General features: G+C 40.6%; 2 protein-coding genes across 2 annotated transcripts; one reads left to right on the top strand and one right to left on the bottom strand.

The window, feature by feature from the left end:
- Window positions 1-44: 44 nt before the first annotated feature.
- On the bottom strand, window positions 45-10,230 carry LOC146496166 (RNA polymerase II elongation factor ELL-like). Its single transcript, XM_085143121.1, has 12 exons — window positions 9,941-10,230; window positions 7,561-7,605; window positions 7,323-7,444; window positions 6,690-6,850; window positions 5,557-5,849; window positions 5,191-5,315; window positions 3,579-4,053; window positions 3,404-3,491; window positions 3,250-3,316; window positions 2,962-3,133; window positions 1,226-1,270; window positions 45-1,139 (listed from the first exon to the last, which is right to left on the bottom strand). The coding sequence occupies exons 1-12, from the start codon at window positions 10,073-10,075 to the stop codon at window positions 1,011-1,013; spliced, it is 1,857 nt and encodes a 618-aa protein (XP_084999247.1). The 5' UTR covers window positions 10,076-10,230; the 3' UTR covers window positions 45-1,010.
- A 2,823-nt stretch (window positions 10,231-13,053) lies between these two features.
- On the top strand, window positions 13,054-22,503 carry LOC146496165 (uncharacterized). The gene is made up of 5 exons (XM_085143125.1): window positions 13,054-14,477; window positions 15,384-15,601; window positions 16,070-16,252; window positions 16,531-16,747; window positions 18,226-22,503. Exons 2-5 carry the CDS (start codon window positions 15,389-15,391, stop codon window positions 19,077-19,079), a joined length of 1,467 nt encoding a protein of 488 aa, XP_084999251.1. The 5' UTR covers window positions 13,054-14,477; window positions 15,384-15,388; the 3' UTR covers window positions 19,080-22,503.
- Window positions 22,504-22,529: the final 26 nt, after the last annotated feature.

Genomic DNA, 22,529 nt, shown 5'->3' with positions numbered 1-22,529 from the left:
TTTAGAGTAAAATTACAGTAAATAAGGAGAAGTATCACACAAAATGAGTACAAACAGATTTATTTGAATCTCAGACAAAATCTTGAGTAATGCATCATGCATTCTGTAAAGTACACAGCATGCAACTACGTCTTTTCATATTTCGATTCCTTCCCAGAAACAGTATAATAACTTCCTTCCAGACAATTAAAACCTATTTTAAATTTACACTTTTACTGAAGCTCGTGCGGAACACACATTCCCTGATTACAACTTAAAGTTCACATGACATTCAACATAACAGTCTTCAGTGATCCAGGAAAATCACCTGATGCACAGTACCAGTGGAATACTATGAATCGAGTCCAGTTGGAGCGCAAGGCAAAACTCAGCAGTCACAGCCAACTGGCAAGACTCGTAATCTCACCAAACCCGAAGAACAGGACGGATTCTTCTCAAGACACATCTGCGTCCCAGCTGCCATCAGACATTAACCTTCACCTGCCATTTGTATGAGCTGTCTGGGTGGGTACAGCGTGTAGTTTATTATTTTTTCGTGTTTATAGTTTAAACCTCAACACTGATGTGTTTGACAGAACATGTTAGTAAATACTTAAATTGATTAAATTCACACAAAAACCCCAAATCAACGACTAAAAGGTGTAATAGGGATGAGAATCTCCAAATGTTTTTAAGGCTTTTCACCTCATTTCCTCGTGTGTTTGCATTTTGAGGAGTAAGACCCTAGTTCTAGCTTTTAGAGCAAAACTACTGTTACTCCCATGTTGCTGCAGTAGCATCACTTTGACCACTTTCAAAAGAAAATCCCTCTTCTTGCCGTCCGATCACTCCAGCTCCTCACAAAAGACTTAACCCCGCCAACAATCGCAGTAGATCTAATGATACTATATTTAGCCATTAAGACCACAGATCTAAGCATGATGGCACTGAGCTCAGCAGCATGAATCCCCTTTGGCTGGGGATCTTCTTTCGTACTCGTGAAGTTCACTCGTCATTCCGAGTTAGGCTCTTCAGTTCATAGCGGCATGCTCCACACGGAGCTGCTGCTGGTCGTACTCTGATATGAGCTTCTTGATGTGTGCCAGTTTGTTGTGCAAGTATTCACAGCGAGCCTTGTCCTGATTGTAGTTTGGGTTGGACTGTAGTGAGGAAAGGAAAGCTTGATTATTTAAAAGCGGTGGTTTAAAAAAGAAAAAAAAGTGGGGAGTTTTAAGAAAGTCATTACCTTTTTAATTTTCCGATACTCTTGAAGAATTTGATTTCTAACCGTCTGCCAGGGAAAAATACAGAAATAAAGATTAATTTAAATCAAGTCTGTGAAAAGTTGCAATATAATCCTTATGTGACTATAAGATCACAGAAAAACTATAATACATCACTGTTTGTCTTCATGGTTTTTAGAGGTGGGAATCACCATACATCCCACGATACAATATTATCACAATACTTAACGCACAATACGATATTACTGCAATTTTTTATTATTATTATTTTTTGAACGGTTTGTATTACAGTCTAGTCCAACTTAACTGAATGGAACCATCTGGTACAATTATAGCTATTCTGAACTATGCAACTTATGAAAACTATGCAGCCCCTTCAGCAACTGAAGAATTTGAAAGTAAATTAAAACAAAATATAATTTTACATTAAATAAAAAAGTTTTAAACTTAATTAAAATAAAACATGTCTTAAATTAAAATAAGTAAGCTGTCATGTTTATTGCTGCCAAAAAAAAGTTAAACACATTTGGACAGTGAAGGAATGTCAGGATTCTTGCTCAGAAAAAGGAGCTGATCAACGTGCTCTGAAGTCAGAGCACAAAAACCTTTTTTGTAACAAAATATCGATTTCTGCTGTCCCTGTATTGATACATTATTAGCAAACAAAATATCACGATACTACACAGTATCGATTTTTTCCCCCACCCCTAATGGTTTTGTTTATTAGGCTTCAGGAACCATGACCTAACAATTTCACCCCCCCCCCCCCCCCCCCCCCCCCCCAAATGCTGTTACAGGGGCCCCATTGTTTGTGAAGGTTTGATATAGGAAAAATATGACTGAATTTGCCACATACACATGTCACTGCTCACTTTAATAAGTACACCTGTTCATCTGCTCAGTCTAATAAGCCAAAAATAAATCCTTCACCCATAGTGGCAATTCTGTAGGTGAAAATGTCTTACTGATGTTGGAGGTTGCTACTTTGGGGATTCCCAAAGCAATGACTTTAACAGGCCCATTTGCTTCGGGCCAACAAGTATAAAGAAGAGCATTGCTGAATGCACGTGTCCAGCCTTGAGGCACATGGGTTATAGAAGCAGAAGACCTAACTTGTCGCCACTACAGGAAACTGAGGCTACAATTTGCGTAAGTTAAACAAATTTAGGCAACAGGTCGTATTATGGTGTGGGGGATATTTTCTTGATACATTTTGGACGTCCTAGGAACAACTGAGCATCATTTAAACAATACAGCCTATTTGAGTATTGTTACTAACCATGTCCCTCCCTTTATGACCACAGTGTACCATCTTCTGATGGCTGCTTTCTGGAGAATAACACACTGTCACAGAGCTCAAACATTATCAAACTGGTTTCAGTTGTCACTGCACTTAATTCTGCTTCCAGTCACCAGATTTCAATCCAAAGAAGCACCTTTGGGATATGGTGGAACGGCAGATTAACATCATGGATGTGCAACCGATAAATCTGCAGTAACTGTGTGATGCAATCCAACACGGACCAAAATCTCTGAAGAATGAAACTATGCCATGAAGAACCAGGGCAGTTCTTAAGACCAAAGGGGGTCCAACCTAGTACAAGTAAGGTGTACCTAATAAAGTGGACAGTATGTGTCTAACGACTAACTACAGACAGCAAAGAAAGATGAGAGGATGTTTATGCAAACTTCCTCCATTTAAAAAAAAGAAAAAAAAAAAGACTTTCTGTACATCTACCTTATATTTATGTGATTCATGGTGGAGTTGCTTCAGTTGTGTGTCCAAATCCATGAACTGCTGCGTCACGCTGTCAATGCGAGCGTGTAAATCTCGATACTCATTGTACTCCTTGTTAAAGTCCTGTTTGTAACTTTGTCTCTGCTCGTGGCTACAAATCACTGTGTACTTCCTGTGAAGAGGGCGGGAAAAAAGAAGAAAAGGAAATTATTAAATAAAAGTGCATTAAGACAAGTAAACAACCCCTTTTGACCATTGCCAATACTTGTTCAAATGAATGATGCTTACAATAAATAGTCTGGTGTGTCACTGTCCACTCGAAGTGCATTAGAGTCAAAAAAAATGTCAGCCGGCTCTGAAAGAAAAACAGACACATGTCAGCTAAGTGAAAAACTAAACAAGCAGCACATGTGCTGATGAGTCAGCAGCCATTAGGCCTCACCTGTGCAGTCCAGAGAGGCTTTGTTGTTTGGATGCTCTGAGCTGGGTCTTTTTCTTTTCTCCATCCTGTCTCTCTTCTTATCCTTCTCCTTGACAAATGAATACAAATCCAAATTAGCAATGTGTCACGTCAAATGGAATAACTATTAAAAGACAAATAAGGAGCAGTTTCTCACATGGTCTCTGTGTTTGTGTTTGCTCTTCTTCTTTTTTATTGCATGTTTGGTAAGATCTGGCACCGTTAGAAGGGACAGGGGGCGATCTGAGTTATCCTGAGGGTGAGCTTGTGGAATTTCGGGTTCTTTCGGGGGAGCGTGAGGTGGTTCTAACCTTTTAGCCACCTTTTCTTCCTGCTGACAGACTGCTGACAAGGAGTCAATAAGTCTCTGAGGATCAAGCGATACTCCTTGCTTGTCATCTGCTGTGACGTCCTCGTGAGCTTGTTTAGAAGGCTTCGTTTTTGACTTGTCACTGGCTGCTTTGCTGGAAAAATGGGATATCCTAGGCTTCTTGGAGGCCAAAGGGTCAGTGTATTCCTCTGGCAGGGAATGCTTTGGACGGTGTGCTGGCGAAGAGTTGGGCGTGTCTCGCAGTGGGCTGACCTGGGCCTCAGGGACAGCGAGGAGGTTCTGTTGCGGTTGAAACAGTCGCCTGCACAGAAAACACAGGGCATCAGCTTTAATTAGCATTTCCCTGGAATCCATTCTTTTTTCTTGCATGTGCTGTACAGTGCAATGCAACAGCAGGGCCCTCCAGATAAACACATAATAATATGGTAAAAGAAAAAAAAAAAAGTTTAATGTTTAAAAAGTCTAAATTAAAAGCACCACAATGCTACGCTTTTAGAGGCTGCCTTTATTTCACTCTGTGATCAAACATATCCCATAATTCCCCTGACTCTCCTTCTTGGTTAAATAGCCTTTACAGAGCCTGGAGGTGTCCACTGGCTCATTGTCCTGTTATTTAAATAAATAAATGTCCCACTAAACAAACCAGATGGGATGACGTGTTGCTGCCGAATATGTTGTTTCAATGTTGCACTGAATCCTGAATAAGTCGCCAACACCATCACACCTCCTCCTCCATGCTACATAGTGGAACCCACATATGCAAATACCATCCGTTCACCTTCTGCTTCAACCATACAGGCCTAATTCATGCAGTCTCCTCTGAACGGCTGACGGTGACACAGATCAGATCATTAAACTCTAAGATGTAGCCTCTTGCTAACTGAATTTATCCGCAGCACCAAAGCACTCGCTGTTCGATCGCTGTGCAACTGGATTTGAAGAGAATTTCAAACTAAGACTGGTTTATGCAACCTGAGTGCTTCCTTCTGTATTATGAGTAACTACAACAGTTGAATAGGGATGTTTGCTGAATACTAACACCATCTCGGCACAATTCAACCAAGATGATATGAAGCTGGCATCAAGGATGATCATGAATGGCTTGGCACAAAAAAGGGAACTGATTCTTTTTTTCTTTTTTTCTTTTTTTTTAAATGTCGATCATTTTCATCAGCCAAACTGTTACGGTAAACTTTCATTTTGGTTCAAAATTTCACAATCTCTGCATCTCCTGTCCAAATATGTCATTTCATACTCTCGAATTATCGCAGCAGCTTAAAAAAAAGAAAAAAAAAAAAACCTACGTATGCAGGTCTGAACTGTTGCTGCCAGTGTAACGGTTGCTTAACAAATTATAATGAAGAAACGTAGGGCCTGAGAGCACTGCAGCAATCATAAAGTATGAAAACAGCAGCAGGTACATCTTTATCTAAGTTACCTGACAAGGATGCGCTTGAGGAGCTGCTGGTCTCCAGAGGTGTAGCCGGGCCAGTCCTTCTGCAGCTCCTTATACAGACTGTCCTTCAGAACATATGTGCTGTCTCTACTATTAAGCTGAGCGACCTGAACACAAGCATGCACAAAAACAGGGGAGAAAAGACTTAAGACAATTGTTTTTGAGGAGTTGACTTAAGAGTTTGATTCCCAAACCGATCCACGTGTGTTCATATTCTTTACAGATTTGTGAAAGGTTGCAAAAACATAATCTTGATATTAAGGAAACCAAGAGTCACGTGCATAAAGACAGTTTTAACACAGTCTAATGCTTGCATGTTATGTTTGTATAAAACCAGAACAGAAATACCTCCATTAGTACAGAGTCCAGCATGTTTTTGTCTCCTGCTGTCAGCCCATCTTTCTGCAGCCTCAGGATCAACTCGGGCCTCCTGTATGGCCTTAGAGCCAGCAGGTGCATTACTCTCTCCCTGAGGGGCTTCTCTTGCAAATCACAACTGCTTCTCCTGTTTGATGCACAGGCATCTTTCTTCGGCTTGGACGCACCGACTCCCTTCTTAATGTTGCTGAGAAGAGACGAGTGTTTTGGCTTGGTGAGTCTGGCCAGAGCAGGGGCTGGGGCTCGCACTGTTACCTTCTTGCCTTCAAAGAAACAGGAAATTTTTTTTACATGAATGACATCAGGGGAGCACTCTGAGATTTCAATCATCAAAAATAACCTTGTGCTACATTTCCTAACATGTATTGCTATTTCCAGACAGAGAAGCAAAATCAGATACTGAGGGGGAAAAGGACTTTCTTCCTTAACTTTCTCCAAAAGCAGAGATGTGGATAAACACAAAGACAAGACCTTGTTTCACCTTTCAGAAACCCACATTTAGGTTACGAAGCTGCATGCACACGCATCTCAGTGAGCAAAGCCTGCTGTCTAATTTAAGAAGTAACCACATGGTTGCACAAGCCTGTTGTAAGGAAGTTTTTTTTTCTTTTTAAGGCTTCCTCAGAATCAACAAAACCCATCTACATATATACGTGTATATTTATGTGCTCTTTCGGTGAAAGCAGTTGAGACTCAGGCTATAATATATCAGTTCATACGGAAATGGTTTGGTGGTTTGTAAAGAAAAAAAAAAAGCTAAATCATTGGTTTCATCATGCACATTCATGTTTGAGGAACATGTGCAGAACGCAGTTTCTGTATGTGCATAGAGACCATGTATTCTTTAAAACCACTGTATCACATATAGAAAGTTTACAGTTAGCTACACAAAAGGACAAAACATGCAGGATTACACAAGACAGGCCGTTACTATGTCACTGGTTACTACACATGTTGCCAAGGCAACCAATGCAATATGGCTGTCTGTGCTTATAAGCACAGAACAAATTTTTCTTCAGGCCAATCTTCTCGCTTAGCTGGAGTTATCTGTTGTATAACCGAGTACGCTCTGTGGACGTGCAAGTGTTTTCTATACTTCATACCCTGGTAGCGGCTTCCGTGTTTGATGACAATGGCCCCTCGGCTGCGCGTCTCCTCCTCGGCTTGGGCCATGCTCTGACGAGCTTTATCGTACGACTCATCTGTGGCTTTGACTGTCATCTTCTTCTGAATCACCCCGAGACATGACAGCTCCTCGGCGGCACTGAGAGGAGGAGGGAAGACAGCGTGTACAGACAGCGACCTGACAGTGCTTTAACGACTCCTTGCAAAGGTTATCCGTGTCAAATAAAAGATTGTTTCTCAGGACACAGTTGCTTTAGGTAGTGTTAAGTTAGATGTATGCTGGACTACTTGTCTGCCTCGCCAATACATGACATTTAAATCCACTTCAGTGCATTTCTATGCTTATGCAGTCAGGAACCCTGAGTTTTCTCTGGCATTTAAAGGCAGAGAAACGTTAGCAGCAGGGTAACTTTCACACAGCAGCAGGGGGCAGAGACATTTGAAAAGATTAATACTCATTGAGGCAGTCAGTTATTTCTACATCTATAATACTAAGTAAACATATAATCATATAACCACCTCAGACAAAACAATACAGTTAAAGCCTTACAACTCTATTTTAATCTGAAAACCCTTCCTATATCGAAACTGATGCTTTTTGCTGTCTTTACCTGGTGCTGAGCTGTTTGATGCAGTCAAAGCTTCCGTGGGGATTATCACAGGCAACATTAGTCACACCAAAGGTGAAATTCCTGACTTCATCTCTATTTTCCGAACAAGGGATGGTGATTCTCTGTAATATGAATAGGGAAAGAAGAAAAAAAGGAGATTGAGATTGAAAGATTGAGATTTATCAACTTTAAAATGTGTTAGGATCGCTTTGTGTCAGCAGTAAGACGTCCTTCTTACCCCTTCATTTCCACTAAAACAGATGGTGGGTTGGGCCGACCAGCCCTGTGGTGGGGGAAAAAAAACATTAGATGTGTGTGCATCTTTAAAACCCCACAAGAATCAACATTCTGACTCGTTTTCTCACAACCCCCTTTGTGTGAGTGCTTCATTTGCTAACGTTGACAACGTCAAACAAAAGCTTAACCTTAAACTTGTGGAGTCCAGTTATAATAGTTTCCACAAGGTTAGCAGATGCCACAAGTATAGTAAAACAAGCCCACACATATACATATAGAGCAGGGCAGCAGAGGATGTTTTGTGGTCTGCACTATTCATCTGAATGCTTCTGGCTCCACCTTCACTGTGGTTTTCTGGCTGCTAGTAGCCCATTTTCATTTTGATTTGTGTGGTGTTGTTCTTCGTAATTGTGAACAGCATTTCAGAAAATTTTCCAACATCTTTTTTTCTCACCACCCCACACCAGCTTGCAAGTGAAGGTAGTATCCCTTCTTTTGCTGTGGCCCAGTAAGGGTCTGATTACAGGTCTCAAGTGCTACAGTTGGAAGATTATTTATGTATTCATTTATTTATTTATTTTTGAACAGGGTTATCGATTTAGAAAGATGTGAGCTTTCCTAATTAGCTCTTAACCTGCATAGTGCACACAAACTGTATATAAAATATATAAGACAATGCTGTTGTGACATCATCCATTGGTTAGCGAGGCCCATCCCTCTCTTGCTGTCTAGAAACGGCACGTAAACAGCGAGGGATATGATGGAAAAACAAGGGAGATATGCCACTTTACTGTCCCTCTGGACACTTATTGAATCGTGCTGTATTGAATAAGCTGTGAAACTAGTAATTGAAACCATAAAGTTATCAGACAACCATATAATAAGGGTACAGATCAAGAGAGCAGCAGGGTCATTTTCCAATAGACTTCTACAACTGGACTTCTTCCTGAAACTAGAAAAGTCACCTCCTGCTGGCCATTAAAATGAATGCAGGTTTAAGTCACTGTTAAGCTCTGTACTTGCTTCACTTTCACCACCCAGAAGCTACTTCCCCCTCCTACTTAGGAATCCGAAAGAGAAAAAGAAACCCTACACCGATTGCGTTCATATCAAGAACAAACCCAGTCCTATTAATAAACTCAGGATATTAACCAAGCATGTCAGGTATTATTTGAGTGCTCAGTTCCCATTTAAACAGATGGGTACATGCACCATTGTCTGCTCCAGGTCCTGCTGCTCCTCCATCCCCTTGCGCTGGCTAAGGTCAATAAGCAGCTCCACAGATAAAATTATGATGAAACACAGTATCATCTCTCACAGGGAGCAAACTAGCCAAAGTGACACGTTTGCAGCGGGGATGGAAAGTATGTGATGACTCGATTCTGACCTTTGCATAAGTTGACCTGTTGATGAGTGCAGAGAATGTGAGGTGGCTGCTAGTACAGAGTAAGGTGTGGAGGTGTTTTTTGGGTTTTTCTTTTTTGGTATCTGTGATCCAGCCAAGTAGGATTTGAATAGACATGCTTAAAGCTAAATAAAGAACCTAAATGCATGCTCAGAAACAATGACATATGCATATTACAGCCTGCTCCTCATCAGGTGTTTTCCCGCTCAATCTCATCACAGCTGTATTACGCTGAAAGCCAGGACATGACATGAGCAGCGTGGTTTCCACCTTTCATCAGAAAAGCTTGTAGCTGTCATTTCTTCATTGAGGAGTTTCCTATCTGTATTAGGAGGAATTAGTGCATCGAGGAAGTGTACATGACTGTTCTCTGCTTTACACTTCCTGCAGCGTCTGATTCATTTATGATTAACTGGGTCAAATGTTTGCCTGAGTTCGTCCATCTGTCTTCTGATCTTTATGATATTCAGCAGATTAAAAAAAAGAAAAAAAAAATCACACAAGTACTCCATGTCTTTAAATCCAATTCAGAATATCCTCCCACAACTAACCTCCCTTCCTCCCCCCCTACACACACAGCCTGTCCTCCTTTTTCCTTTCTCCTCTCCTCGACCCCGGCACTGATTAGCATTCCTAGTACTTGGCCAGCAGCTTGTGAGCAGTGGGCCAGCAGCTCGTTACAAACATCCGCACACAGGGAAACGTTTCTGCGTTGTATTATGCAACATGTATTTCCATTTCATAGCTTGAAAAGGGGGGAGCTTGTAGGAGTCAACAACCGGGGAAGGTAGTGGTGAACTTCGGCCGAAATTTAAAGCACACACAAAAAACAAACCCGCGTTTAGTATCACTTCGTCTTTTCCTTTGTTAAAAAACCCAAAAATTGTTCCTTTGACAAAGTGGTACGTTAAATTTAAATGCTAGTGTACTTAACTAGTAATTATTTGAAGAGAAAATACTTTAGAAAATGACCCACCTTGCCGTTTTGGAAGGTATTAATGGCTGTTGCCGCGCTGTCAGTGAGTTTTACGTGAAAAACGGAGATGTTACCGCCGCGGCTCAGTTTGCCGCTGGACAGCCCGTAACACTGGTTCTCCTTTAACGCCGACATGCCGCCGCAAATCCCGCCCTGCCAGCCTTATTCCGGACCGCACGAATCCGACATAAATAAACAAACATTGGCCAGACGGTCCGGAGAGAGAAAGAGCTGAACGGCACCGTGTGGCTGCTCCTCCGCCGCGCGCTATTCTGGAGTAGATCGCATTACGTCATGACGGCTGAAGTCAGAGCACATTTTATTGGCCCACCGACATAAATAAACCATTACGTAGGACTTTACGTAACCACCTCTACTGTTTTTCTACTTCCCCTCTCACTATGCTAATTCTCTTTCTTTGGCATGGTGAGGGTACTTTGCACAGTGAGTGCGAGGACACAGGTGATTTCGTTTCGATTTGTTTTCAGAGATTTATAAACGGCTGGATGGAGATTTATCTGAGCGAAATACTGAGATACAAGTATTATTAATTTACGCTGATTTTTTGGGTACTTTTTTATATGTCAAAAATAAAAGGGTGTGAGCAAGACAAACCTAATATTTTAAGCAATGATTGCTATGCATACAGAATAAACAATGTGTTTAGAAATGAGGAAGTTATGCAACATTATTTGTGATCTAGAAGTTATACCAGTCTGGTTAGCACGTTTGTGCACAGCTATAGAGAGGAAGTAGGTTTTCTCTAACCACCTTTTCTTTTAAACTACATTACAATTTGAGTACAATTTGACTAACTGACAACTACTCTGTTGTAAAAGACAGAACTTTAAAGACACATTAAAGTTCCAGTATATTAAAACAAATCTAATCACAACATTCAACTTAGATTAAACAAAAATGGGATGCAAAATGGTCACAAGCCATTACATGATATTACTAATTTATTACAACATTAAAAATATCATGTGTTTATGTCAACCATTAACAAAACGTGTGCTTTACCTGTGTTGTGCATGTAAAAGTTAATCTTAGATCTACATCCACCAGTGGTATCAGACAGACTAAGAAATCTGTGATGTATAATCAGGTTAGTGGTGACACCAGTACAAGTGTTGAGACATCTCTCATTTCTTAATCGTCTGCGTCCAAGGAGCCAGACTTTCTTATAATTTTTAAAAAATTGTCTTAAGCAATATTTCACCAGGCTCTCTGTAGGTCTTTTAAATGTTTTCATCAGACATTGGCTGCTTTTTCACTGATTTTCAGTCCATTCCTTGCACCTGATCATTTTCAGATGAATGTTTGTGTTTGTTCTTGTTTGTTAAGCTGCTTAACACTGACCTGTGAATCATTCAAGTATAAAAAAAAGGCACCTAACTCAAGGGACCGACTGCTGTTGTGACGACACGTAAGAGACATCTTAGCAAAGAACCAATTTTACATTATATCTTTAGACACATGCTCTAGCCGCCTGTTGCAAAACAGAATTTGTGCAATTGTTTTGGGCTGAATCACTGCTACAATGCTCACAATTACAACTCTAAGTGATGCATTTCAATTTTTTGTCTAGTAACATCAAGATATAAATGTGGCACCATGTGACAGTTCAATGCGTACTGAAATATAATGCAGAGTGGCTCTGAGGGAATCTACATTCTCAGCTTTTCCTGGTGGATTTTGTCGCTGCTGAGTCACACATATAGAGATAATTTAGTCTTCTGTGTTTGTCTTTTTCCAGCTGTGAGAGACCCAGTGAAACAATGCCAGAAACCAAATGCTTCCCAGCAAATTTTAACAAGATAATGTTGTATTTTTAGGTGTTAATAATTACAATATTAACGATTTAATTTTGCCTATTTTAGTTAGATGTGGTGGACATGTATCACTGGAATTTCCCTTGAAGGGCTTATTTAGGAGGTGGTTGTCATTTCACATTGGTGTAACCATGACAAAATGATGTTACTAGGGCAGTACTCATTCAAAATGTGTCTCTTCAGAATGCTGCAGCATGAGTGAGTGTTGAAGTCATTCCCAGCAGGAGGAATGGGGTGTGTCAGGTGATGCAATGACTCAATAACACTGCATTTTGGACTGCAATCCACATATATGTCAACATCTAAATGGATATTAAATGCTCAAGCTGATATTTCACATTGTTTTGCACACAGCTTGTCACACACACAGATGAAGCTTTCATTTAACATATGCACCTTTGGGAAAGTGAGCCAGCTGACATTTACTATAGATAGCACCCCAAAAAACTTTGACAGATAATACGTTTGCATACAGTTCAAAATCAGCCTGTTGCTCTATTACATCTCTGTAGATAGAAGACAAGATCTTTAAGGATTTTGCATGCTGAGATAACCTTTTCAAAAAGGGAGATGATTGCTGCTTTTTGAGGCACTATTGTGTAGTAAAGCTTTTAGCCCTCAATACTAAAAATAATGTAAATAACATAAGACACAGTGCTGCTTTTTTCGCACTGCCTTATAAACATGTTATACATGCTGCTTTTCCTCCGGGCTAAATCTGTTTGCTTGACCTAATTGTTGTTTGGCCCAAGTACACAACCGGTGTGCAGTTTGCTGAAATGTTTATCTACTTCCTCCTTCTTTCTCTCTCACTTTGAATTCATTCAAATCAAAAGTATGTACACTAAAATGAAAGTAAACACACTTTCATTCATAACATTTTATGTGTCGGGACATAAAAATACAATTTTACCTTCGGCAGGTCGGGTCAACTACATAACACAACAAGTAATTATATATTTAACAAAAATTCAGCCACTTTGCAGGAGCAGTATACAAAAACTAAATGTAAACACCAGCCAGGTGCTGCTAATCAAATGCACTCGATTATCCGATCATCAATAAGTGTGAGCACCTTTATTATATCCAGATTCTTTCTGATTCATAGTCTTAGCTCTCACCAGTTATATTTGACACAGTTTGATTAAAAGAATTAATTTGTATTTCAATCAAAAGTTCAGTATTGGAAGCAGTATTACACTCATCTGCATTTTCATACACTCTCCTTCATGTTTGAGGTTTTATATATCAACATATCTTAAAATTAGCTAAATACAATCTCGTATGAACAACAAATTACATTTTATTTTACATGTAAAATATAAAAATATAGTACAACTTTACTGCTTCTATAGGAATTAAGAGGGTAGGTTGTGAGCGTCTCTAAAAAAAAAAAACGAAGTCATTGCTTTGAAGAAGCAGTTGTTGCTGCCTGTCAGTCTGGGAAAGGTTACAAAGTTTTAAATTTGAAAGATTATTCACAAAATATTCAAGATAACTGTCTATCACCCTGAGAGGGAATGTCCCGACCTGACCGAATTGACCTTGAGGACAGATTGTGTAATACTCAAAGAAACTGCAAAAATACAAAGAACTACATCTCAGACTCTACAGGCCTTAGTTGAAAAACGGTCCTCCACCAGGATAATTCACTTAATTGTTCACTGGTGCAATAAGTAGGTCAATGAACATGGGGTGTACTTAGTTTTTCACACACTGTTCTGCATTTTGGCTTAGGTTTTGTTAAATGAATAATGTCACATTATATTCTAATGCGTTGTTCTTTTGAGGTCGTATTTACCTAATTTATCCCGATAAGAATTGTATAGGTGTACTTCTTTTTACCATGACTGTATATTATTATATTGTTCTCCCACTGGGAGCTCAGTCTGAGTGGAGTTTTTTTTTTCTCCTCCTCTTACCTCATGTTATGTATTTTCGTTGTTTTTTTCCTATCAGCCTACCTTTCTGACATGTCTCCCCAATGTGATGTTTGTGTAAAGTTGGTTTGTGTAAAGAAGGTTCCTTTGTAAGTGCGCATGCACCATTAGCGTGCTGCCTGCTGTAACCCTAATTTCCTTCGGGATTAATAAAGTATTCTGATTCTGATTAACAGCCGCTTAGTGCTCTGAAAGGACAAAAGATTAAAATACAAACAACAGAAGTGCGTCAAAAATGTTCAGATACAAATGAGCTGCCATGAGTTTAATGTGTGAGCCTGCTTAGCCTTAGTTCTGTTTCTCATCTATGTCTCACTGCCAGTGTTTGAACACAGATGGTCTCAAAGCAGATGAGAACTGTTCAAAGCTGACTCATATCAAAGGCCCTCTGGCTCTTTTGAAGTGTAGTGTTTGCAACAGGTGACATTTTGGGCTTAAAACCATTTATGACTTTGAACAGTAGCCGTGGGCTGAACCTCCCTTTGACCCAGCAGGTAAGGAGAGGACAGATCAGGACGGAGGGAGACATAGACCGAGGGAGTACGTGAAAGTTAGTATCCTATCACTTCATGTTCAGCTGATTGCTGCAGGCCAGCGACACGAGGACGCTTCATGCAGAAAACCAAGCTAGTAAAGAATCAGGATAAAATTCGGAGCAGGGGGGTAGTTTTTCTTTTTTTTTTGCATCGTATCTGGATAACTTGAAGATGACTGCTGTCTTTGTGTTTTGTTGAAGAAGACAGACTGAACAGAAAAATTAAGGTAAGAATGATGTTGAATGTAGGTACTTTGTAGATACTCTGCTCATCCATTAAAAATTTCACTGATATTAGAAGAGATTTTAAAAATGGCATAAGGAAGAAAATCTAAAATCTTTCCCCAGTCTTCTTTAAATTTACTTTTTATAAGTATCTCTGTTGCATGCACAAATCTAATGTACAATTTCTGCACATCTGAATGAGCGACAGGTGCATGAGAGGACGACTGCTGACACAGACACGAAATAGCCAAAAGCATTCACTCATCTGCCTTCATGCACATATGACAACCCATCCTTATCCAAGGATTTAATATGATGTCGGCCCACTTTGTAGCTAAAGTAGCTTCAACTCTTCTGGGTAGGCTTTCCACAAGGTTTAGGAGTGTTTATGGGAATTTTTGATTATTCTTGCAGACGCATATTTGTGAGGTCAGACACTGATGTTGGATGAGAAGGCCTGGCTTGCAGTCTCTCTCTAAAATGTTTTTCTATGCTGAAGCATTAAGAGTTCCTCTCACTGGAATAGTTCTCCACTGCTTTAGAGTCCAGCAGTGGTGTGCTTCACACCACTCCATCTGGCTGCTTGGCCATGGAAAGCCATTCCAGGACATTCTCTATGCACGCTTCTTGAACTAATCAGGTGAACATATGAAGTTTGCAGGTCTGTAGAGATTGACTCTGCAGAAAGTTGGGGACTTAATTTTAAACACCTGTGGCCATGGAAGTTATTGGAACACCTAAATTCAATTATTTGGACGTATGAGTGAATACTTTTGGCAATATAGTGCATGTGCATGTCATAGTAATCCAATTAGTGCTCTGATTACAGGATTGAGGCATTTCTGCATCTATATATATGATATGATATTATTAGTATCAGAATGATAAATGACTGAATGCCCCTACAGCGGTGATGTTGGACCCTCTGTCAGACTGTAGCCCGCTCATCAGTGCAGCATCCTCTGGGAAGCTCCGTCTGGTCCGTCTGCTGGTAGACGGTGGAGCAGAGGTAAATGGGCGCAACCCTAAAGGAGAGACAGCTCTGCTGGCTGCCTGCAAGGCCCTGAGAGGGGAGCCTGCTGGGCCTGAGACAATTAAGCTCCTCACATACCTCCTCCAGAACAAGGTCAGTCCGCAGTGACAAATAGTCACCATTAAATACAGACACTTGAATGTAAACATGTGCATACAAGTTCAGCAGTTTATTGACTTAGGTGTATTTTTAATGCATAAAAAACTGTACTTGCTCTAAGAGAGGAGAACTTTTAATGCATAGTAAACAGGCTTGTGATCTATCCAGCTCTGCTTGTGTACCCCATCCAACTAAAAGGGTGTTCCTGAACATGCTGGCACCAGAGAACAGAATATAACACACTGTGAGTCACAGTTGAGAGCCACAACACAAAAGCAACAGTGCCAGATCAGTTCTAATTAAGAGAGCATTAGCCAAATTGCACAGAGTTCTGCTAAATTTGGTTTCTATAAAATATACACTTGAGCTTTCCGAGTGACTCCTAACACCGGACCATGTCCCTTCTGGGATAATCATTTATCACTGAATTAATCACTCAATTGGATCTTTTGCACCGATCAGGCAGATCCTAATGCACAAGACCGGGCGGGGCGTACTGCGCTGATGTACGCCTGTATGGAGCTTGCGGGAGCTCAGGTCGCAGCCACACTCCTTGCAGCAGGAGCCAACCCAAGCATGGAGGATTACTCTGGAGCCTCAGCTTTGGTCTACGCCATCAACGCGCAGCATCAGCCTACTCTGAAGGTTAGCAAGGAGCAAAAAAAAAAATAATGAAATAAAGTGTGAATCAATACATTTAAAGGATGGAAGAGGATATTATGAGGTTTTGCATTGTTTATAAGTTAGGGTTTTAACCCTATACCATCCTAAGATGGAGTTCATTTCAATTAATTGATATCATTTGGTTCATTTTAAATGATTATCATTAAAACTACCAGGATGTAATAGAACTCCAAAAGAAGGAGATTTCAACACCTCCACAAGACCTGTAAAGTTACTTTACCAGCATTCTTGTACTTCAGGTATTGATGGATGCATGTCAGGTCAGAGGTCGTGACATCATCATCATTGCCACAGAGGTGGGTGTGCATGGAGGCTCTGTGACCAGACGCTATCTGAATGTTCTCCCATCCCCAAACACCTCACCGGTGTCCTGCATGTCCCCATCTGACATCGTCCTGAAGACAGGCTCGCCAAACTCACCCGAGGGCGAAAACATCTTCAACTTCAGAGCAACAAGTGAGTAATGAGCTTTGTTTAAAGGAAAATGCCTTGGTTTAATTGAATTATGGTGTATCCCACACCAGCAGGCTGTACACCTTCAATGTCTTAAATAAAAAGAACTGGGTGCATACATTTGAATTTATTTTGGACTTTCTCTAATCCCCAAGTTATTCAGACATATCTGAATAACTTTTACTTACATTCAACCGTTTGAACTGATGATATTGGAATATGCAGTTGTTTAGAAATGGCTCAGAGAGACATTACCAGTTTGTTTGAATCTTCAGTTCTATTTCTTAGATCTTCAGTGAGTTCCTTGTATACTCGAAAAAAACTTATGCATCCAATTCTTGTTTTTTAAAGTCAATAAAGATGTCTGGTCTGCTGTATAATCATTCCACCCTGGAAAAAGCAGAATTCAAAGGAAATCATTAAAAGCCAAAAATGATCTTGACAGTCATGCTCCTGATGACTCCATGTAAACTTCTGACCACAACTGTATTTAAAGACACTGACACGACTGTTGGTTTTAGTTAAAGTTCCAACAAAGCTGCACTTCTGACCACACCAAACCAGTCAGAACTGCTACTGCAGCCCTCACAGCATTTTCCATCTGAACAGAAACATTTCATCACAGGATGAGTTCTGATTTTCAAAGACGCTTCTCTTTAAAGGATTAGCGGACCCGATCCATGTCAACAAAACACTCCCCCACAGCATAACGGATTCCCTAACCGGCTCTGAATAATATTGTCAGAGTTGTCTGGCTATACCACCTTAAAACAGGAGATCAATACTGCAATCTCTATATGCAGACACTTGCCTCTCCTGGATAATAGCAGATCAGCACTGAACAAAAACAAGTCTAGACAGATGAGAATAAATGCCTTGTGGTTGAAATCATTAGCTGCATGCTCATTCCCGAGGAGAGAAAATGAACATGTGTTGCCAGGGTGAGTGAAGCTTGTAATGAAGGAAGCTACAGGTCCCGACTATGAACTCGATTTGTACCATAGAAGCAGAGTGAATAAAGACAGATGGTTGTTATGGGAAAGATGTGTCATGTGAGGGTAAGTGATGAACTGGGGAAAACCTGGCTGTATATTTTTAGAATTTATATCACACGCTAAGCTTTGCCTCGCTTTATTCTGGACTGAAATAGGATGGATTGCCATGGCTTCCTGCGTGGCACTGTGAGAGGTGTTCAAAGTGGGCAGATGTAAATCACAGGGACAGAGATATCGTCTCACAATGTGATGACTGCTGCAGCTTATATCTTCTAAACAAGACATTATCAGTGACTTTTATCATAGATGTTCACCTTTTTAAAGACACTATATTGGTAGATTAAAAGCCTTGTATGTATCCAACAGGGAGACAGCTTTATGACAAATATGAAGAAACATTACAGCAACAGAGAAAGGATGCCTCTTCTCAACAGCTTCTACATCTATGATTTTAACCCCTAAAACTGACTTCTTGTCTTCCACCAGGCCAACGAGGAAGTAGCAGCAGCATTAGCAGCAGACGTCCCTCCTGTGAACCACTGAGCCGGTGCAGCTCTCCCCCTCTCAGACAGAGAATATCATCTGAACCCTGGCTAGTGATTCACAACCTGGCCTGTCTGAACAGAGCTTATGAGGAGGGCAGGAGGGAGAAGAGCCCACAGGAGGAGAGAGACAGAGAGGATTTGAGAGGGGAGAGAGGAAGGAGTAAGGGTGAGGAAAAGGAGGAAGAAGAAAAGGAGTCCCATTTTGATCAGTCCAGAGTGGAAGAGAGCAGAAGAGGCAAGGTTCAAAGGAGAGATAACGGATATGGAGGAGAGAATTACAGCCGCAGCCACGAGGATTTCTCTTTGAAGGCTTCTCATTTAGTCGTCTCGCTCACTGAGCTGAGCTCTACTCATGCAACGCCCGGCAGCGTGGTCCTCAAACGATGTGTCACTCCTGCAGGGTCACTCTCAGACAAAAAGCTCCCCACCTGCCTGCCCCCTCACTCCCAGCTCCGCAGGAATACCCTCCCCTCTGTCACAGTCGACCCTCCTCTGCTTCACCTCCCTCCTTTGGGAAGCCAATCCACATCTCACCTCCAGGTTCCAACCCAGGTTTCACCAGCCAAAAGCAGAACCATGGTGTTTTTGCCTCACCCACCCAGCTCCTCTCCTCCCTCTAGAGCATCAGTGAGGCCAGCTCTACTCCCTCCACTGCCCTCAGCTTCCTCCGTCACCTCGCTGGTTCCTCCTTCTGCCTCCTGCTACAACGAGAGAAACAGGAGGTCACTGCGTCGTCACTCGGTGCAGCTTGAACAGCTAAAAGGAGGAACACGAATGAACTATTTAGACATGTGAGACCATATTGTATTTGAAGGATAATGGTCCCAGCGTCATTTTTACAAGTTAGGTTTGCCAGTACTTGGACTAGTTTTAGGCTCTACTGTATAATCATTGGAAGAGAAAAGTTTGGAGAAGGAACAGAACAGAGGATTTGAAGCATACTGCATGATGATAGGAAAAGGAAATACTCACGATCTATCTTAAGCACCGCACATCATCCATCAAACATGGTCAAGGCAATGGTATAGACACATATGTCTGCCAGTGGAACAAGGAGTTTTTATTGATGGTGTGGCTTTTGATAGAAGTCACAGGATAAATTCTGAAGTGTGCAGGGCTACAACACTTGGATAATGAAAGAAAATGGGATATTCTTCAATCGCCAAGTCAGTTACCTGATCGTAACCCAATAAGACATAAGTTTTAAGTGCTTTAATTTTCTTCAGATACTCCAGCTTTCACCCCACAATCCAGATATGCATGTTAGGTCTAGTGGTTACTCTAAATGTATGTTGTAGGTGTGAATGTTAGCATGAATGACTGTTGGTCTCTGTGTTAGGCCTTTAACAAACTGTCCAGGGTGTATGACAGCTGGGACAGGCTCCACCTCCCCTCAAAACTTTGAATTAGATACAGATACAGCCTCTGAAAAATCCCTAAACAATTAATGAAACACTTTTGTTAGACCCCATGACTCAAAGCTGAAAAACAGCAATTGAGTCGCATTTTGATTGTTTGATTTAACACTGTGGTGGTGTTCAGAGGCAAGTTAGGAGAAAAAAAAATTGTACTGCTGCCCAAAAGCTTACAGAGCTTACTGTATACTCAGACTTGTGATTCTGAGATGGAGTACGGTTTATTAACTAATTTAACTTTAGAGGATACCTGCTTAAATTCTCATTCAACATGAACAAGCAATCAACTCAAAGCTAGCTGTGGAAACCATTCACAAATATCTGGGTTAAAACACTAGTGTTTTGTCACAGAAGTCGAACGTGAACCAGCGGAACATAAAGAAATGCAATGAAAAAGAAGGCTGATATGATAAGAAACTGAATAGTCAATCAACAAATATCTCAAACACACTAACAATGGGAAAGTGGATTGTTCTTAGAATTAAGTAACTTAAGGTTTCTGCTTTTAATTTCTGCAAAACTGTGTAAATAATGAATTATAAATTAATCCCTGGCTGCAGCCCTCTTGTTGATTCTATATTGAACACAATGGAGATATAAACTGTATGAAACAAATATTTAGAAAGCTGAAAACTGACTCCTGTTCATCAACTTTTGCATTTATGTTGGAGGCAAAAATGTATATTCATGGCAAAAGGAGTGAAGTCATTTTATTTATTTTTAATATGTATCTACAACAAGGGGGACACAGGCAAAAAACGACTGACAACTTGATGAAAATTAAAACAAAACAAAACAAAAAAAAAATACATTATCAATGCAGATTCCCACCTTTTTTCCAATAAGCAACATTTTTTTTCGTCTAAAGAAACTTTACAATATAAAGAAACATACGAAGGAACCTCTTATTTTACTACACAAGACATTTAGGATCTGAAACTACCCTAACATGAGATACAAAGCAACTCCCCAAGGACAGACTGCCTCATATTCAATACTGCTTTGTCATCAAGAGGAAAAATGAGGAACTGAACAGGAAAAGAAACAAAAAACAAACAAACAAACAAAATCTTTACTCCCCACCCCCTCCCCCAAAAGTCCTCTCTTAACCCTCCCCACCCCTGAATGTTACAGTATTATACATCAGCACAATAGAAATACAGAAATGATCAACGTTGTGACGGCTTTACTTACAGGACAGAAAGAAGTCGGACTGCATTTTATACAACAGCATTTCAAAGTACAGGGGAGGAAAACGCCTCTTCCTGCACCACCTCCACCGCTTCTTAGCAACAAATCTGTCCCACGTTTTATTGTTTTTCCCATTTTTACTTTCCCAAACATTTCTCTTGCCTCATTTTTAAATAGATTTAAAAAAAAATTCCTTCATAGTAAAGCATGAACTCTGGTCCCTGGTGCTTTGGATTGAGAGCCAGTGTCCTTTGTACCCCTCCTTTGCGATTCAGTTGTGTCAAGAGACCACAAGTTTAATTATAAAAATGTCCTCTTTACCTCTGTTTTTGCAAATTCATGGTCAAAAACAGAGGTAGGTTGTCCCCCCCCAATAAATTTCCAATAAAAGAGGCAGAGGAAGAAGACTTATATCTCATCTGAAGCTGAGTTTTTCAGGTACATGTGTGTGACAGTGAATTAGCTCGACTACAAAAGTTTTTTCCTCCCTTGTCCCGCTGGACCCCTTGACACAACAGCGCCGATGCACAGTAAAAGCCCCACGTTCGTCTGTGATGAGGTGAAATAGCATAATAGTCTTTAGCAGCTCCAGTTTCTGTTTCTCTCGTCATTCATATTATTTCTGAGTAAAAGACACGCCTTCTCTGAACAAATACACAGTTGCCCAAATCAGCTCGTTTCTGATCAACTGTTAAAGTTGTGATTTGAAATATCAAAACATGTCAATGATATCAAAATGCATTTTACAGTATTTACAAAAAAAAAAAAAATTAAAACATGGAGAGTTGTACCAAAAAAAAAAAAAAAAATATCAGAGAGGGGTGGTGTGTGACTGAGTGTCTGTGTGTCAATGCTGGCCTATTAGAGAGGTGAGAATAGGGAAGCAAATGGAAGGGAGGCCACTCGCTACAGTCAACAGAGCAATGCCATTGCTGCTTCCTAACCTGCCGTTCTCCAAAATAAAGAAAAAACACCGTTGATCCGATCAGCAGATGGCCAGAAGCCATTTCACCACAAGCAACCGTAAAAAAGAGGAAGGACAGCACATATTCGAACGAAAACACCTGCAAGCTAAAATGAGCAGTGTGTGAAAGCAAGCGCCCACAAAGTGCAGACGGACATCACAGTGTGTGGGGGACCTCATCGGCAAATGAAAACGATCCAAGTGTTCACTACAGGTCAGCAGACAGACTAACATGTTATGTATGTACACGACAGAGTGAACAGTGGGAAGCATTAGTGGGAGTGGTGTGAGTGTGGTCAAACTGTGGACTCGTGATAACGTCAGCACCTTTCGGGATGGATGGAGGGGGGTCTAATGATGGAGATAAGGAGATGCTGCTGAGTGGATCTGCATATTTACACAGTTGCTACTAGTTCTGCAGTTGAGAAAGAAATAATAATAAAAAAAACAGGGATAACACTTAAAAAAAAGGAACAATGATTCATAAGACAAATTAAAAGTACATAAATAAATAGAGCTGTGCATTTTACTGCAGGGAACCTAGGAGACTCTTCTTCGGGTGTGAGTTACTGAGCAACAAGTTAAAATTTTAGATCTTATAAAAGGAAGTTGCCAACCTCCGAAAAAACAAAACAAAAACGAAAACAAAGAACCAATTAGTACCGTGAGGAATAA

Source organism: Neolamprologus multifasciatus, chromosome 19 (assembly GCF_963576455.1).
Source record: "Neolamprologus multifasciatus chromosome 19, fNeoMul1.2, whole genome shotgun sequence".
Lineage (NCBI taxonomy): Eukaryota > Metazoa > Chordata > Actinopteri > Cichliformes > Cichlidae > Neolamprologus > Neolamprologus multifasciatus.
This window is presented reverse-complemented; position numbering and strand designations above follow the sequence as displayed.

Coding starts and splice junctions, on each gene's coding strand:
- LOC146496166 (XM_085143121.1), bottom strand. CDS start 10,075: ATGTCGGCGTTAAAGGAGAACCAGTGTTACGGGCTGTCCAGCGGCAAA. Junction 5,316..5,556: donor TGGACTCTGTACTAATGGAG/GTATTTCTGTTC, acceptor GCTTGTGTTCAG/GTCGCTCAGCTTAATAGTAG. Junction 3,134..3,249: donor GACACACCAGACTATTTATT/GTAAGCATCATT, acceptor CCCTCTTCACAG/GAAGTACACAGTGATTTGTA.
- LOC146496165 (XM_085143125.1), top strand. CDS start 15,389: ATGTTGGACCCTCTGTCAGACTGTAGCCCGCTCATCAGTGCAGCATCC. Junction 15,602..16,069: donor CATACCTCCTCCAGAACAAG/GTCAGTCCGCAG, acceptor TGCACCGATCAG/GCAGATCCTAATGCACAAGA. Junction 16,253..16,530: donor AGCATCAGCCTACTCTGAAG/GTTAGCAAGGAG, acceptor CTTGTACTTCAG/GTATTGATGGATGCATGTCA.